This window comes from Synchiropus splendidus, chromosome 1, assembly GCF_027744825.2.
Source record: "Synchiropus splendidus isolate RoL2022-P1 chromosome 1, RoL_Sspl_1.0, whole genome shotgun sequence".
NCBI lineage: Eukaryota > Metazoa > Chordata > Actinopteri > Syngnathiformes > Callionymidae > Synchiropus > Synchiropus splendidus.
The window spans coordinates 43525998-43543255 of record NC_071334.1 but is presented as its reverse complement, the minus strand read 5'-3'; the positions used below and the strand labels follow the sequence as shown (position 1 = coordinate 43543255).

General features: G+C 43.8%; 1 protein-coding gene across 1 annotated transcript in view; it reads left to right on the top strand.

The window, feature by feature from the left end:
- The window catches only part of pcsk5a (proprotein convertase subtilisin/kexin type 5a), a 35838-nt gene extending 18862 nt beyond the window's left edge, over positions 1-16976 (top strand). The window contains exons 22-37 of the mRNA XM_053869512.1: positions 1923-2059; positions 2722-2922; positions 3008-3076; positions 3162-3204; positions 3526-3668; positions 4568-4768; positions 6703-6786; positions 6895-7093; positions 8251-8468; positions 8714-8956; positions 10561-10797; positions 10876-11053; positions 12322-12539; positions 13862-13962; positions 14309-14498; positions 16046-16976. Coding sequence (XP_053725487.1) covers positions 1923-2059; positions 2722-2922; positions 3008-3076; positions 3162-3204; positions 3526-3668; positions 4568-4768; positions 6703-6786; positions 6895-7093; positions 8251-8468; positions 8714-8956; positions 10561-10797; positions 10876-11053; positions 12322-12539; positions 13862-13962; positions 14309-14498; positions 16046-16521 — 2938 coding nt within the window. The 3' untranslated portion in view covers positions 16522-16976. The remainder of the gene's footprint in view (positions 1-1922; positions 2060-2721; positions 2923-3007; positions 3077-3161; positions 3205-3525; positions 3669-4567; positions 4769-6702; positions 6787-6894; positions 7094-8250; positions 8469-8713; positions 8957-10560; positions 10798-10875; positions 11054-12321; positions 12540-13861; positions 13963-14308; positions 14499-16045) is intronic.
- Positions 16977-17258: the final 282 nt, after the last annotated feature.

Genomic DNA, 17258 nt, shown 5'->3' with positions numbered 1-17258 from the left:
TAAGTGGCGACGATGAATATTTCACGTGTATGCAATCTCTGACGGAGGCATTGTTCATTTTCTATAAATTAAAGAGCCGTGCTGGGCTACTGTTCAGAACTGAATCTCCATCTGTGCAGAAGTGAATCATGTCTGACCTTTCCTCACCAGTTTGTCTTTATAAATCGAAACAGAAACCAACATCGTGTGTTGCTTCATGCTCACTCTTCCTTTAGAACTGCCCTGGCAAAGTGTGGCCCGCGGGCCACATATCGCCCTTTGCCTGTGGTATTGTGGCCCTCCTGTGGTCAGACAAAAAATTATACAACTGATAAGTTGTCATTTTTCTGTCGCTTCCGTTTTAGCCAGTACTGGTTCAAGAGTAAATACAACCCATTCATGACTAAATTTTTGTTTGTTTGTTTTGTTTGTGACAGTTTATAATGTGGCCCTTTAGGAAATTCAACCTCATTATAATATAAATTTTCTGAATATTATGACGTAAAACATCCATTTGAGTCACATAAAATCAAGTTCAATAAATACGGTCTTTCAAATTTAAGTTTCCTCATCAAGTTATTTTACTTTATTTTCTTAGATTTTTTTTTTTTTTTTTTTTTGTTTACATGAAACAACTTGGTTAGAACAAAATTGATAAGTATGCCAGGCCAGTGCAAAAAATTCTGCTGTGTGGCCAATATTCTTCGATGATTTGATTCTGTAGATCTAGCTTTTTTAAATGAAAGCATGATTTTTTTTTTCAAATAAATACATTTTCAGTTTGAAAAAATAATGGTAAATATAATTAAAAGTAAATGCCACTGTCATGTATTCTATCCATTTAAAAGGAAGGAAAGTAAGTAAAGTGAAGTTTATTTCCATCTTCAACATGTAATTGGAGCCACATAAACAGTAAACATTCATGGAGTAATGTATTTGCACTCAAAACTTGAGTTGATAGTAAATCCACTTTAGTGTCAACAGGGGCAGCTTGAAGATCTGTAGAACAGGCTCCTTCAGTAAAAGACCACCAAGCACCATGGTGTGATCGACAGCGTTATCCATCGACCGAAGCGCTTCGTACTGAGTCACTTAGCCACGCACACACAGCCATACACTGACAGCAGTCGCCCGTACCGTCGGAGCCAGCAATGGTCGAATGTCAGATACACACGAACACGTAAACTGCAAGGAACTACAAGTCTGAGACTTCTGACCAAGACAAATTGAAATTTTTAAAAAGGAACGAACACAATATGTGAAGTGAATATACTGTACATTAGAAATCTTTCACTGAATTAACCTGAAGTTTTCAATTCAGTGTTTTAATGGTCAATTTTAAACACTGTTATTTTTGTATGTATGTAATATAAAAATAGATTTATTGAGGCTGTGAATTCTGAAAAGAAATCAGTACCAGTACCTTTGTTCAGGTAGCATACAGGCTCTGACTGGTGGTGGAGTCAGGGCTGCAGACCGCTGTTCTGGTTCTCTGTAATCTCGTCAGTGAATGTGCGCATATATGAGATGTAAATCTCCAGAGTCTGTGTGCATTTTTGCTCGTGTATTACTGATGCATGATACATTTCATGAACATTGCCAAAAGCATGGCTTGCTGCACTGATCACTTGGTGAGGTGCAGGAGATAGAAGTGAAAAGTAAAATATGCTGTTTCACTAACATTTATCATCCAGTTATTAATCCCGACGAGACCTTCATTACTTGGTGGTCACAGAGTGAAATGGGAAACGTAACCGTGTTTACACTTGAGAGGAACGTGTTATAAGTGCTTGGATTTGCAAATCAAATGTCCCTGTGATGAATCTTAAGCAGATCTTCCAGAGTCAGTGGATGTCGTGATCTCAAACACACATTTCAAACACACTTCAAACAGCTCGCTCTTGTCTTCTGACCATGACGTGGATGTGTGTGGCGCACCACAGGGCTCTGGACCAGGGCCGGTGCGTGTTGGAGTGCGACAAAGTGAAGTACCAGTCTGGTGGACAGTGTCACCTGTGTGACCACACGTGTGCCACGTGTGTGGACGCAGGCTCCAGCAACTGCAGCAGCTGTGACACGGGTACGTGCGTGAGAGATTTTGTTATTATTATTATTATTATCATTATTATTGTTATGGTTCAAGATGCGGGGCGGGACCCAAGTGCAGTGATTAGTAACTTACAGGAGGCAAGGTGCGGAGCAATGATTTAATAAATCACAACAATGAAACCAGAACAGCAAGCGTCACCGAACCGGGAGAATCAAACAAACTTAAACCCGTAAACAAAGGGACAAAAATAATCACAACAAACCAGGAAACACGCGGAAACAGAGGAAGGAACAAAACACTAACTCAGGCACCAGGGTTTCAGAGAGAGGAATCAAAATAAGCAAACAAGCGCACAGAAAGAGAACGAACAAGGAGAGCCAGTTTACCACGGGAACAAGAGGAGACGATCTGGCACACGTTGCTGGAGTCCAGGTGTCTTTAAGCTTTTGACGCTGACGAGATTATCAACTCTAGCCGTCAAGTGACAAAATAAAAGCGGGTCATGACAATTATTATTATTATTATTATTTTTTTTTTTTTTTTTTTTTTTTTTTTTTATGTACTGCATGCATCAATCCTTATTAACAATATCCGTCTTGTTACAATATAGTACAATAGTGAGTGCAATACTGAATGACTCCACCTGGCCACTGACTTTTCATCCTTCTGTAATTCTGCTGCTCTTTGTCCAGATAAATTTGGGATGGAGCGTTACCTGTTGGACGGCCAGTGTCTGGACTCGTGTCCTGAGGCCTTCTTCCACACTCAGGATGGACGCTGCCAGCGCTGTCCTGACCACTGCAGACTCTGCAGCAGTTCCAGACGCTGCCTCAAGTGTCAGTCCTCCTACTACCTGTCTGATGGTGTGTGCCTCCAGCTGGAATGTGGAGAAGGTAAAGGGAGGCCACGCTTCTCTTTTGGCTTCAGTGCCAATTTTTGGTCTGTGACCTTGGAAAACTTGCCTCTGCTGACTCTCAGGAGAGGTGGAGGATCCTGACTATCATGACTGCATGCCATGTGAAGAGGGATGCAAGCAGTGTGTCTTGTGTAAGTGACTGTTTCAGATCCAGAAGAAGAGCTCCGCTTCAATACTTCAGTGCTGCAAGTGAGTCCTGTTGTGTGTGCTCCACAGATAACCCTCGCCACTGCCAGTCCTGCATGGAGGGCTACTACAAGTAAGTCAGACGCAGAGCTGTCCTTCCTCCAGTTCTCCTGTAGATGAGGACAGTGATGTTGAATTGAAGAACTCTTGTGATGGAAGCCAGATTGTGTTGATATATTGCCATGTTTTCAAGTGTGTCTGTGTTTCTTCCTGTCTGATGATGTTTATGGATTAGTGGGCAACAAGGGGTGAGTGTGAGCGAGCAGAAATATATTGGTTGTGCGTGTGTGGCTGTGTAGAGATGCTTCGCTGTGGGCTCACAAACCAAGTGCCCTTCTCTCTGATGTGCACACGAGCGGCCCAGACACCGGATCCAGATCTCTATTGTCATCAGCTTTCAGGACGCCTGCTACCGTGACTGTCCGGCTAAAACCTTCAGCGTGGAGGACCAGATGACCTGCATCCCTTGCGATGACACCTGCGTGAGCTGTGACCAGAACAAGTGCTACTGGTGCGAGACTGACCTCTTCTTATCAGGTGCAGCAGCCACTTTCTGCAGACGCCAACTCACACAAGAACACTCCCACAGCCTTAAAACTTTAACTTCAGTGTGCTGTGTACTTGGAACAATGTGTAGAACACGGGCCTCAACATTGTCAGCGTTGACACGATTCCTGGTTTTGACTTCATGATTATGTCACCATCATGATATTATCACAACAGCGACAAAATTTAAATTAAATAGTCATGGTACAAGCATTCAAAGCCATCTTTGTCTGTATTGGTGTTCTTTTTCTTTTGGTTGATGAATTATACTCATGTTTTAGCAACCCATCCTCACTCCCGTGGCGTAATATATTATTATTATTAATATATACTGCATACAAAAAGTACAAGTACATGGATAACCTCATGAACAGATCCACATCTGCTGTAATTTTACGAATAGTTGTCAAATGTCCCTGCTTTGGGGACATAACTTAACTTAATTTAACTGAAAAGGTGTATCAATAATCATAATAATAACAAACTGTCAAATGTTGTTTGTTTTAGTGATGGTACTTTTCTATCCTAGAGAGCACAGGAACATGAGAAGTAGAAGTAGAAATGACATCACTGAGGGAGCCAGTAAAGCCAGATGACACACCGCAGCTGAAAGTTGATAGAAATAATATCACACCTGCTAAAGGACTGTGTGATCATGTTTTCCTCAGTACAACACATTTGTGAGTAATCACGCCTTTAGGGAAAAAAAAAAAAGTGTTTTGAGATTAACCACAACAAAGCAGCAGGACATCAAACTAATGTGAGTAAATTCACCAGTGAATATTGTACTTGCTCTTCTGTGAATCTGGAAGAGTCCATTAACAAAACATTGTTTCAGCACCAACGTGAGCAGCACTGTTGTTTACACAGACTTGTTTTTTATTTCCCAGAGGGAAGCTGCGTGTCTGCGTGTCCCGACGGTTTCTATGGCGACGAAGACAGTAACAACTGCGAGGAGTGCGATGCTGACTGCCTGACATGCGACGGCCCGAACCTCTCCAACTGTCTGACCTGTGAGGATGGAAAAGTGCTTCAAATGGGACAGTGTGTGTCGGACCACGAGGTCTGCCCCATTAGGACCTTCCGCACTGGTGAGATTAACACTGATGTATTCCGCTAATCCGAGGGCTTGTCCATAATGAATCAGGGATTTGGCTACTTTCACAGGGGCTGAGGAGAAATCTTGGAGGGTAATTGGTCTGCGTGCTTCTGTCCCTGAACCCAGCGCAGACTTAAAAACTCATAACAGTGCCAGCCACTGACCGATACGGGCCTTAAAATAAATGATTGTATATGTGGAACACGGGGAGTCCCGCGGGAATTAGGCCGACCTTAAAACAACATATGGTAATTGGCAGGACGTCTTAATTAGAAGCAGTGAAATAAGTCTGAGCAAAAGTCCCTGCAAAGGTGACTGCAGAAAAGTCAAACTATCCCCAACTTCCCCCAACTTCCCAACAAACTGAAACACTCAGCTTTGGTTCCAAGGCGGCCGTGAGCTTCCCTCCATCAAAGCCGCTCTTTTACCTTCCCGTGAAATGGGCTTCGTCGCGCTCCTGACTGCGACAATCAATACTGCGCTCATGTATTTATTACTACCAGCCGATCAGCTGAGCTCGGCACAAAAGAGGACGCAGCGCTGAGTCGGCTCAAAGGCAAAGTTATTCATCACGCCGTTATATCTCATCTGTTTAATGAGACCCAAAATGTAAATGGACGGAGCAAGTTGTTGTTCTCGGCGCTCTGTAAAGCGAAGCTGACTTTAATGGGTTTCCTGCTTGTGTTGTGAAAAGGTGCAGTTTGGGTTGTTGATAGAATCAGGCTGAACTGGTTGGTCTGTTTTGAACTCACTCATTTGGGCCATGGCTGCTTCTCTTGACTGTGGCAGTGTGTCATTACACAGTTATACAGTCTTGGAAGAAATAAAGGTTTCTTAACACTACACAGTGTACATCACATGATAATATCACCATTTTTTTCATGACATTATTAAATATCAATATTTCTGCCCACATTATGACAGCAGCAACACGCAACATCATATGTGATAAGCAGTTGGGTAGCCAAGCTAAAGCGCCTCTCCTGCTCAGCAGAGCAGCGAGAAAACCCACAAGTTTAATACTTGTGACAAACTTTTATTTTCAAGCACAATTTATTGTCAAATGTAGACCATGGACTGGTTGCTGGAGTCACGTCGCTGGTGCTTGCATCTGGCAGCCAACTGTCACTGCACAGTGCCATTTTGCCAGCGCACCACATACTACATTCATAATAGACAAAAATATTAAGTCACGTGGCTAGAAAGGTGAGACAAATGGGAAGTGGGGCCTGACAAAACTCTCTTTTGCAAGAGTTTTATGCCGCTTACAAGAGAATTGGCAACGCTGTGCTAACATGTTAGCACTCCCTGCTAACCGCTGCTCAGTATAGCTCTGGAGAATTGTCGACACTGGAGTAACACCATCTATGCGATGGATGGTCGACCTGGGCTTTAAAACTGTGGGGAAAGTAGTTGGATATTGGATATTATTATTTATTTTGAAATTGGCACCCAAGTATCAGGACAATATTGAATCAAATGCGTATCGTTGCAGCCCTATGGACACGTTAATAACCATGAATTTTAACATTGCTAATACGTTTGTATCGCCCACGTTTTGAATGACCCTCAGCTCCTCCCATAGTAAGCCAGGTCAGGAAGGGCAGAGAAGAAACAAGGGAAGGTCTTTTGAATGGTTTAGCTGTAAAGTCATGTCACATGACTGCGTTTTTACAAATGTGATGGTGAGGATTGATGATGTGCTTGGCGTAACCGCATGTTCTCTGGAAAATGAGGCAGCTCTCCCGCATCCTTGGAGTCAAAGACTGAACTAAAATCAGCTGAAGGCTTCCTATATTTGATTGTTTTTGTTACTGCTTGATCCTGTCTTGTGCCACTTCAGACTTGTCCTGCTGCAAACTTTGCTTTCAAGAGAACAGCACCACGAGACTCCACTCTCCTCACTGTTGTTGTTTTGGCCCCCAGTCGCTGGATCTTGCGAGGACTGCCACCCCTCCTGCGAGTCCTGCTCCGGAGAGGAGAAGAACCAGTGCACAGCCTGCGCAAAAGGTCCAAATCTAAGTTAGATGTTTGACTGCAAATTTAGCTTCACATGTTCAACCACGGCAGAGACGTCTGCTCAACACCGATGCTGTTTACGCTTGCATTCCCCCGCAGGGAGGTTTCTAACCGAACAGCGAACGTGTGTGTCGAAGTGTCCAGGGGGCTTCTTTGCCAGCCGACTGAGCAGCGTGTGTGAGCTTTGCCCTGCAGGCTGTTTACAGTGCGCCGACGCTCAACACTGCACTCGCTGTCAAAGCACTCGAAAAGCTCCTCTTTTCCTGCAGGACGGGGAGTGTGTGCAACAGTGTGACAGGTCAGAGGTCAATCCCGCTTTACCGTCTTGTTGTGATGTGTCCTTCAACACTTGAAAATTGATTAGTTTAACTCTGCAAAATCCTGGCGTGCGCAGCCTGCAGCGGGGAAGTGCAGTAAAAGCTCCTCTTTTGAACTTCACTCCAAACTAAATTGTGATCCTCGACATGTCTGCGATTTGGACTTTCCCTCTTGACATTTAGGTGTAATTAAATTGTGACATCTGTGTCGCGGCCTCCTCTGAAACGCCATCAGCATCCAGACAACCCTTTTTTTTTAACGCCCTAATACCTGCCAGGGTTTTTTTCTTAATCAACTCAAGTGCAACATGATTGTCTGCATAAATTACATTTTTACATGAGTCGACTTCGGCAAAGAGCATAGCTTTACAAAATGTCAGGCTGTGTTTACCCCAGCAGCACCACATGCCTCTCCACAGTCCAGGACTTTCCTCAGTAGTCAGTGAGCAGTCTGAAGAGCTGAGTCCTGCAGGTGAAGTTGAAACTAACCTGCCGTGTCGATCACCACCTTCACACATGTCCTTTGACTTTAATATCAAAGATGGAATCGTGTCAATTTACAGTGAAAATGTGAAGACTACCTCAACCTTTTATACATATATTGTTACACAGTAATTACTATCCAATAATATCCAAGTATTAATATCAAAACATATATATTATACATGCAATTTATCCTTCCTTCAATGTCAGTTATGCAAATTGATGAATTTTCATCATTATTCATAAACCTTTATTAACTATTAGGGCCAAAGGCTTCACGTAGTTTCTGCAGTTGCACAGCCGCCATTGTTCATTCTTGCTTTAGCTTTAGCCTGCTGAAGCTATTCACACAGGGCCGTGAAAACAAAGACTGTCACGATCACTTTAAAAAGGTTTCGGGGAGAGTAAAGAACTGTCTCTATCATGTTAAGTTCATGCCAGAGCTTGTAAATCCACACTGTGTGGGGCAGCAGACCCAAACAATCAAACCCAGAGTGAACAGAAAGGAATATGCATCAAAAACACAAGTGATATTTAGCTATTTGTATATAGTTGTCTATGTATATTCGCACACATTTTGCTGTTACTGTTCAATATTACACTGAAGTGTACTGAATCGCTTTGACACACCATTTTTTTCTTTATTTATCCACAGTGGCTTCTATCCTGTTGGTCCCATTTGTCGCAGTTGTGCGGCGGGTTGTGTGTCCTGCTGGAGAAACGCAAGTCACTGTCTGAGCTGTGAGGAACATTTGCTTCTTCATAAGCACCAGTGTGTGGACGAGTGTCCTCGAGGTCACACGGTACGAGACGGCGAATGCCAACGCTGCCCCACTTCCTGTCACGACTGCAACCCACTTGGCCAGTGCACAGGTAATGAGGGTTCAAGCTTGAATTCAACAGGCTCTAGTTGTTATTGTGGCTCTGGAAAAAAAAAAAATAAATAAATTTGTCAGGTAAAACCTATGTTACTAACTGTCGATCTTATCAACAGTACCTGGGGGTAAAATAGATGATAAAAGATCATTTTTTGACATGTCTATTCGGCTCAGTCTGTCAACATCACACTCAGATCTATTTCTGTCCGGTTCTCCCGCTAAAAGCTTTTCCATGTCCAGGTTGTGAGGACTATCACTTTCTCCATGATGGCCTGTGCGTCCTTGACTGCCCTGAGAGGTTCTACGAGGACAAAGAGCTGCGAGAATGTTTGCATTGCCACCCTGACTGTGATTTGTGCGACGGACCAAACAGTAATGACTGCGATGCTTGCGTCGACCCCGAGGCCACACTGCACAATGGCGCTTGTGTTGCCTTCTGTCCGCCTCATTCCTTCAGAGACGCAATAACATCAGAGTGTAAAGGTGATTTGTCACACAGCATACTGTAAAACACTAAGATGGCCTTTCACTCATAAGATTTTGGAGGATTAGCGTTAGTTTGCTCTGAATGATACGGAGCTTTGCCAGATATAATCGTGCGGAAATGCAATTGGAGCTACAGTGCTGTTGGAAATGCTGCTCTTGCAAGAGCCCAATTTAGAGCTCACTAAAATTTTAATTTTAAATGTATATTGGGGGTGGGATTCAATAAAAAAATCGAGTTAAATTAGAGCCACATTTTTCAATTTGAATGAATTTGGTATATTACTGACTCAAATGATGGACCCATAAATTTACATACATACATTTAAACAACCGAATATTGTTTGTTTTTCATCAGTTTGACAACAGCACAATAAATCACGATGGTGTCTATATTCAAGTTTTTATATCAGCTTATTTAAGCTAAAGCTCTTTGAATGTCTCGATAATATTTGTATAAGAATTTCAATTTTATAAGCATGTCAAGTACATTCAGAGTAGTGGAAACCCTGGCCATTGTGGAGTGAAAAACATCCCTGAACCAAAGCAAACAGATGCTTTTGTTTGCTTTGGTTCAAGGATTCTTCCATGTTTGTTGGAAGAATATATATATATATATATATATATATATATATATATATATATATATATATATATATATATATATATATATATATATATATATATATATATATATATACATACATACCGCTTATGTGTCAACATGCATGGCTGAAGTGTGTCTCTGGCATCAGTATAGGATGCAAAAGTCTTTCCCTACATCAATATATCACGCCAAGGGAGTGAGGATGTGTTGGAGATCATAGAAAAATAATCTGGAAAATGCAGGTGATGACGCAGGTGAGAGGGAATCTAATGAAAGAAGGAATACAGATGAACATTTGTGCGTCAAGAAGATAAGCACAATGAGTCAGCAGCGCTGGGAGTTTATGCATTTTAACCACAGAGAAGCCTCATGCCAAAATTAGCCTTCAGTTATTCATAGGGACACTGCAATGCAAGATTGGCATATATATATATATATATATATATATATATATATATATATATATATATATATATATATATATATATATATATATATATATATATATATATATATATATATATATATATACTTCCCACGTGTTGTAGCTGGATGTAGCTGGATTTCTTGATTCACTTGAGGATTTCCTAGCATGTACTTCCTCAATTATATTCCTCACCATGCCTGCGTGTGTTTGCAGATTTTGGCTCAGACTGAAATAGAAACGCTCTTCAGACAGTTAACAGGCAGCTGTCAGAGCCTGAACGCAGAACAGAGATTCCCAAGACAGTTCCCCGGAGAAACGGGAACATTTTTTTCTTCGTTCATACAACAACAAAAAAAAAAAAAAAAAAGCAGCCGGAAACAAAAACGTGGAAGTCACTTCTTGTTTTTGTCACTTGACATGGATGCTGCTGCACATGAAAATGTATTGTCGACTGCAGAGCTGACAATTTTCATTCCAGCTCACCAGTGAAAATGTTACTATTCATAATCATCCTCTTCTATACAGCAGAAGTTCATGAAGAATCAGTTTTTTTTCTCTTGTGTTCCCCAGATTGCGATGCCTCATGCCTCACGTGTTTCGGGCCCCTCCCTGCCTCCTGCTCCAGCTGCAGAGAGGACCATGAGTTGGACGGACACGGTCACTGTGTGCCATCAGTCAGCGAGTGCACACCTCACCAGTACCCCGACCAGGACGGGGACTGTCATCCATGTCATAAGTTCTGCCACAGGTGCTTCGGTCCAGGCAAGAGTCACTGCCTGAGCTGCAACCAAAGACATTTCCTGCTCAGTGAGTCATGCTCAGAATCTCTCCGAACATCTGGCATTGTTTGTGCAGCTTCAAGTTTGTGTTTGTTTGTCGGTGCAGATGGGACGTGTGTGGATAAATGTCCGGCAGGATTTTACCAAGATGCCACAGGACTGAGGTGTGAATCCTGCCATCCCTCCTGCGAGTCGTGTGGTGGAATGCACAGTCATGAGTGCCTGACCTGCAAGGATGACCTGTTCAGAGAAGGAAAAGAGTGTGTGGAGATCTGCCAGCACGGGTACCTCAACCGCACCACTGTCCGCATCAAATCATTCTCACAAGACTTGACTTTGTTTTGTTTGTCCATGGGTTTCATTTCATTTCTTTATATATATTCATGGAGAGTGGGAAAATATGGAAGCAATGAGGTGTAGGATGGAAGGATAGACAGAGGGAAGAGGAGAAGATAGAGGGGGGAGGACTGAGGTAGGGTTGGAAGTTAGAAAGCACAGAATGAAGTAGACAATACTAGAAGTTTAGGAACAGAGGAAACAGAAGGTCGCAAGAGAAAAGCGAAAGAAGGCCTGAATGAGTGAGTGAAGGAGAGGAGGAGACATTGCGCGAAGAGGAGGAGGGGAGAGGGATTGAAAAGGAAGGAAAAAGGAGACGGTGAAAAATGAAGTAGAGAAGAAAGAATGGTATAGGAGGAGCTGGAAGGAATACGGAAAGCAAATGGGAGATGCAAGGTGGACATGGAGGATGGCAGAGTGGACAGACACGGGACATGGAGGGAAGCCAAGAGAGAAAGATAAGAGAAGGAAGGTGGAAGTGATGAAAGGGAAGAAGTAGGAAGACAAGCGTGAAGGGCTGGAGGTGGGAATGAAGATGAGATGGAAGGGGAAAGAGGATGGAGGCTAAGAAGGGGGAGGCATGGGAGAGAGTCAGAGGACGTTTGTTGCTTTAAAAAACGTGTCTTAAAAGCCACTGCTGCATGTTCCGTTCAGGACGATGGAGCTTTGAGTGTTTTTGTTTGTCAACCTGCTCCTGATGTACACAAGTGGTCAGTGATCTGCCTGGTCAGTCGATGGCCGCCAGACACGACGCTCGACTTAACTGGAGGTTGGACACCGAGGTCCGAACTCATTAGAGGCGAGATTTAAATAGACCTTCTCATGGCCTATAAAATACTAATCAGACCTGATGTGATTCGGGGGAAGGCGAGCCACATAGTTAAAATTAATGTGCCGTTAAATTGATGTGCAGTTAAAGACTCCAGAGAAAGTGACACAAAAGAGGATTTATTTGGATGACAGACCGCCCCGCGGCAGCAGAGCCAAAACAAAATATCACTCCAACTTTGTCAAGCCCAAGCGCTCGGCTGCGCTCGGCGGCACTTGGATGTGTGCGGCCGCCGTGCGTGGAGAGCTGATGCCAGTAGTTACGGGCCAGCTGCATGTGACCGAGTGGCTGCGGAGGGGGATTTCCTCGGAGGACAAACAAAGCTCTAATCTGGTCTCCTCTAATTGAATCTAATCTATCCCAACTTTTTCACCCTCTATCCGCCAGTCACTATGGAAACAGGGCGTCGAGGATGTGTGAGAAGTGCGACCCGAGCTGCAGCGAGTGTTTGGAGGGAGGGGACGACAGCTGCCTCACTTGCGCTCTGGGTCTTATTTATTTGCGGAAAGAAGGTCGCTGCCTGCCCTCCTGCCCACTGGGATACTTCCACGACACTGCGCACAGAACCTGCCAGTCCTGCCACGCCAGCTGCAGGAGCTGCTCAGGTACCAGCGCCCACCACAATGGCTCCCCCAACATGGCCACCATGTGGTGATCAAATATTGATGATGAGAACTGGAGGATGGCGTGGCTTATGACCAGATACTGATACACTCTGAGCAGGAAGGACTCGGGCGCGCTGCACGGCGCTCACTAACAGGCGGAAATAACAACATACTCCAGCTAACAGGGTATTCTACTGCAGCCTTTTTTAGAATACATTCTGTAGCCCTGCTTCATACCAGAAAATGAGTTACATTTTAATTTAATATATGAGCTAACTGATGAACTTACTTTATTTACCGGAAGCATTGCTCCTTTTTTTTATGTCCTTACTGGAAGCAGTGATGGCAGTGGTTTCCACTAGTGGCTCTGCAACTGGTCCTGCAATTACACAGCCAGCGAGATGGGAAAAAGTAACTCAATTGCTCCCCATATCTCATTTGTTAGAGAGGCAGCAAAGGAAAGTCTGGTGTCCACTGAAGGCCAAATCAAGTCATTTAATGTGGTATGCAATAGCCATATTTTTATTTAATATTTATCATTTTAAATCAATCCTTTTTTTTACATTTTGGCAACTTGGATAAATGAAATTCAAACAGGTGTTAAGGTACACATTACAAGATAGAAACATTTAAACAAGGACGTCAGTTAGGATGTGTCAGCGTTGCATGCCTCTCATGCTGGAGGTGGTCAGCACAACGGCGAATACGTAAAATTATTTGTGCCTCCTTCAATGTCTGTATCCTAGAGAGACACGGTAGTCAGCCATCACATCTGTTAAAGTCACGGTGTCATGGTTCGGGTCTTCCTCAGCGTCAAAAGAGAAAAATAAAAGACGCGACAATGTAGGGAAAAAGGACTGCTCTTGGTTTAATAGACACGAGAGAAAGCCAGTTTCCACACTGAAGACGCGACCATCGCACTTCTTTGTTAAATAAACTCCCCTTTAGCTCTCCCTCTAAGCGCCACAGGTGCCAGTGTAGGTACACCCGGGAACAGCGGCCCCCAGTGGTCGGGAGTAGTAGGTAGCAAACCTGACCGTTACAACGGGCTGGATCATCACGCAATAGAAGGCCACTACTTTACTGCAGCTCAACTTGTATTGAAACTTCAACTAAACATTGACTGCGTGAAACTAATGTCAATAATTACTTCTTTAAATATCATATAAGTATAATTGAATCCACCGCCACAGTCTACTCCAGCAACTACTCTACTAGCTGTGTATGATATTCCTGCGACTGCTTGTTCTACTATAAACACTTCAACTTTGAGACTGTTTTTTTGCTCTTGACTGACTTTTCAATGGGGCATAACTCTGCAGGTAGCCGTGCTCAGTCCTGCGACTCGTGCCAGCCTGGATCCCGGCTCTCAGACGGCATGTGTCTGTCCCTGTGCGACGAGGGAAAGTACCCCCAGATCAAGGTGAGGACTTCTCCAACACCATTTCATTCCTGAAAACTCCGTTCTTACGCCGCCGTTGTAATTACTAGCCTTGTTGTTGCCTGGGGTGCAACATAACTCAGAGAGACGGCGGCAGAGAGAGAGTGGAAATTATGAATGTGTGCTCATGTTAAATAAAGCTGTGAGGCGGCTCACTGAGCTGCAGACTGACTGGTGGATGCAGATGAAGTGATGAAGCCGAGAGGCATCAGGCTGCAACATTTATCACGTTAGCAAATGCAGGAATCAGGTGAACTCCCACTGAAGGATGAGTGAGTGTCTGCGCTGCAAGCTGCTACTGCCATCCCTCTGCTTCATCCCTCACCAGAGCGCGGGGCATTCCTGTGAGGAGTGTGACGTCTCCTGCGAGGAGTGCCGAGGGCCGGGGCCCACCAACTGCACCGCGTGTCCCCTACCGGCCATTCTGGAGGCCGGAGGTCGCTGTCTGCTCTGCTGCCACCTGGACGACCAGGCCACAGGGCAACCAGAGGACTGCTGCAACTGCACTAGGACCAGAGGTGGGAGTTGAAAGCAAAAGGAGAGATGAGCAGATGAGGCCAGGAGTGAGCTGTCACGGCCAGACCACGGTGGAAGGCACTTAGTTTGGGTAGTCCGTAGTGCGTTTAGGATGGAAATAATGAATACATAAAAATACCAGACGATGCACATGGAAGGAAATTTGACGAAAGATGGGAAAGTGGCAAATTAGCCTTTAGTCTGGGTAAAGAGCTGCCTGAAGGTCACATGCAGCCCTCCTGGAGTTCATCCTAAGTTTATCTCAAATATGACTTATTTATTTCGGTTTATTTCACTTTTCCTCCTTTTCAATTTGATTTATTCATTTATTTATTTTTTTTATTTCCAGGCCATTAAAATACACTGGAATATGTTTTGAAATGTATTGGACAGAATGAGAATGTTTAAATGGAATGTATTTTGAATGAAATAAGAAAAAAAACAATTGTAGCTTATTTAAAAAAAAAAGTAATTTATATAATCGCCATAATATTTTGTTTCATCACCTCCTTTCATTTGGCTTGATGGCCCCCAATACGTCACAGTAGATAATGTGGCCCCTGGGGGCTGCCTTAGTCAATACTAGGGATACTACAGTAGTACTGCTTTACACTGCCAGTAACAGTGTTTTAAAATTGCCAGCTTAGGTGAGTGAGCTTGATACTCGTACTGCAAGATCTCACTTCCTGGGGGTTAAATGACCATAATGAAGGAACTCAAAATTTTGACGTGTCATTTTGTTAAATGTACATTGGGGAAAAAAGAAATATGGTGAAAAAAATATTTGTGAAAATGTTTTTGACATTTGAACACACATGTTTGTATATTACTTATTCATATTACTTGTTCGTCCCATCATCATCTGATCTATAAAGCTTCATAAATCACATCGACATAGTTATTCTCTTCTTTTTTTAAGTTGTTATTTTCTTGTTCTCTAGTCTTTAAAATGCTTCGTCGAGTCGGTGTCGTGAGCCGCAAGTGAAAAGCTTCAGGGTTTGTGAGTCATCGGACCTTGTAAAATTAGAATCCTACAAGCGTGATGAAGTTCATTTTCCAGCACACTCATAAACATTGGCAGCATAGCGCTATCGTGTTCTCATAACTGACAACTTTGCTTCCAAATAATGAGGCAAAGAAAACAGTGAAATGAGTGACCAGTAAGCAAACAACGGAATATTCCAACAGAAAAGGCTCCAGCTCGCCATCTGTTGTTCCTGCCTGTTTTAGGTCTCGCCAAAGGCAGAAGACCAGCCAGTTTAAAATCCTGTCTTGCTTATTATTGACCATGACACAGCAAAAAATATCTCTTTTTGTCAATGACACATGGAGCTATTTCTTTCCTTCCTCTCAACGAACACAGGCAACAAACACAGTTTTAGCCATCTTGAAGAGTGTTGTAGATCCATGTAAAGATTTGGAGGTGGTGAACAGATCAGTGATTTTTAGTGGGAAACTGTGAAACATTCTGTGCAACTCCATGATGGTTAACAATTTGAGCCTTTCATCCCGGATCAGAGATGTTAAACCTTTCCTTTCATATTCCCAGGCGAGTGCATCCTCAGCACAAACTTGGCCTTCCGAAACAAGGAGGAGGAGGAGATCAGAGGAAACCTGACTGTCTTCATCATTGCTTGCGTTCTGCTGGTGCTGGTGTTGGTCGCGATCGTCTTCATCATCCGACACTCACGCTCCAAGAGAGCTCCCCCTGACATTCCTCCGCGCGGCTACGAGAAGCTCGGCTCCGGTGGCGGCGGATTCGGAGGGTTCAGCTCCGCCTCCAACACGTCCTACAGTGGCCACGCCAGCTCCTCCGCTGGTCACTTCCAGGAATCGCAGTTGGTTGACCTCAGAGAGCGGCGGACAGGGAGCAAAGACGAAGATGACGACGATGATGATGACGATGAGGACATTGTTTACATGGGCCAGGATGGGACTGTGTACAGAAAGTTCCGCTATGGACAGCTGGCCGATGACAATGAGGACGAGCTGGAGTATGATGACGAAAGTTACACTTACAGATGAGGTTGGCTATTCCGTCGGAGGCCATCTTTGTGTGGAGACGCTCATGTTTGTGTACGTAATAATAAGATTGACCGTGTTAGGATTTCTAAATTTGACCAGTGCCTACGCCAAACACTGCGGATACACTGGTTACCAGTCATTTCATTTTGGAGGCGAAATGCTTTAATAACACATTTTTGAGAAGCAAAGCTTCATGTTCCAAATGATGCTTAGCAAGAATTGGGAAACAAATCACTGAAACTATCTTTGTTTGATGCAGAGGAGCCACTAGTTCTACTCTCAGCCTCTCCTGGTTGAGATTCCACACGGCCTCATGACAACACTAGTCTGCTGTTTCAGCGTCTCCATGACCGTTTCCTCATTTGTGAGAAACATTCCCTTCATAGAGTGCTAGCAGTGATCTTCCCGGGGCAGTGACTCCCTTCCACCCTGGGCAAGGCAACTGCTTTTGGAGGTTTTCCTGCTGTCTGATGACCACAAGGGGGACCTTGGACCAGATGTTGCAGCTTCACGCTGCCTTTCACTGCTATCTGTCCAGCTCCAGTATCTATGCAATGGACTTGTTGACATTCTGTATCTTCTTTCTTTCTGATTGAGCTGCTCATTTCTTCGTTTGTCTGTTTTATCCATCTGCAGTGCAGTGGTGTGTTGACTGGTGTTTGCTGTAATGACATATAAAGTCCTCACGACCTTGTGAAGGTGTTTCATCTTCTCATCCAATTCACCAAAGAACAACT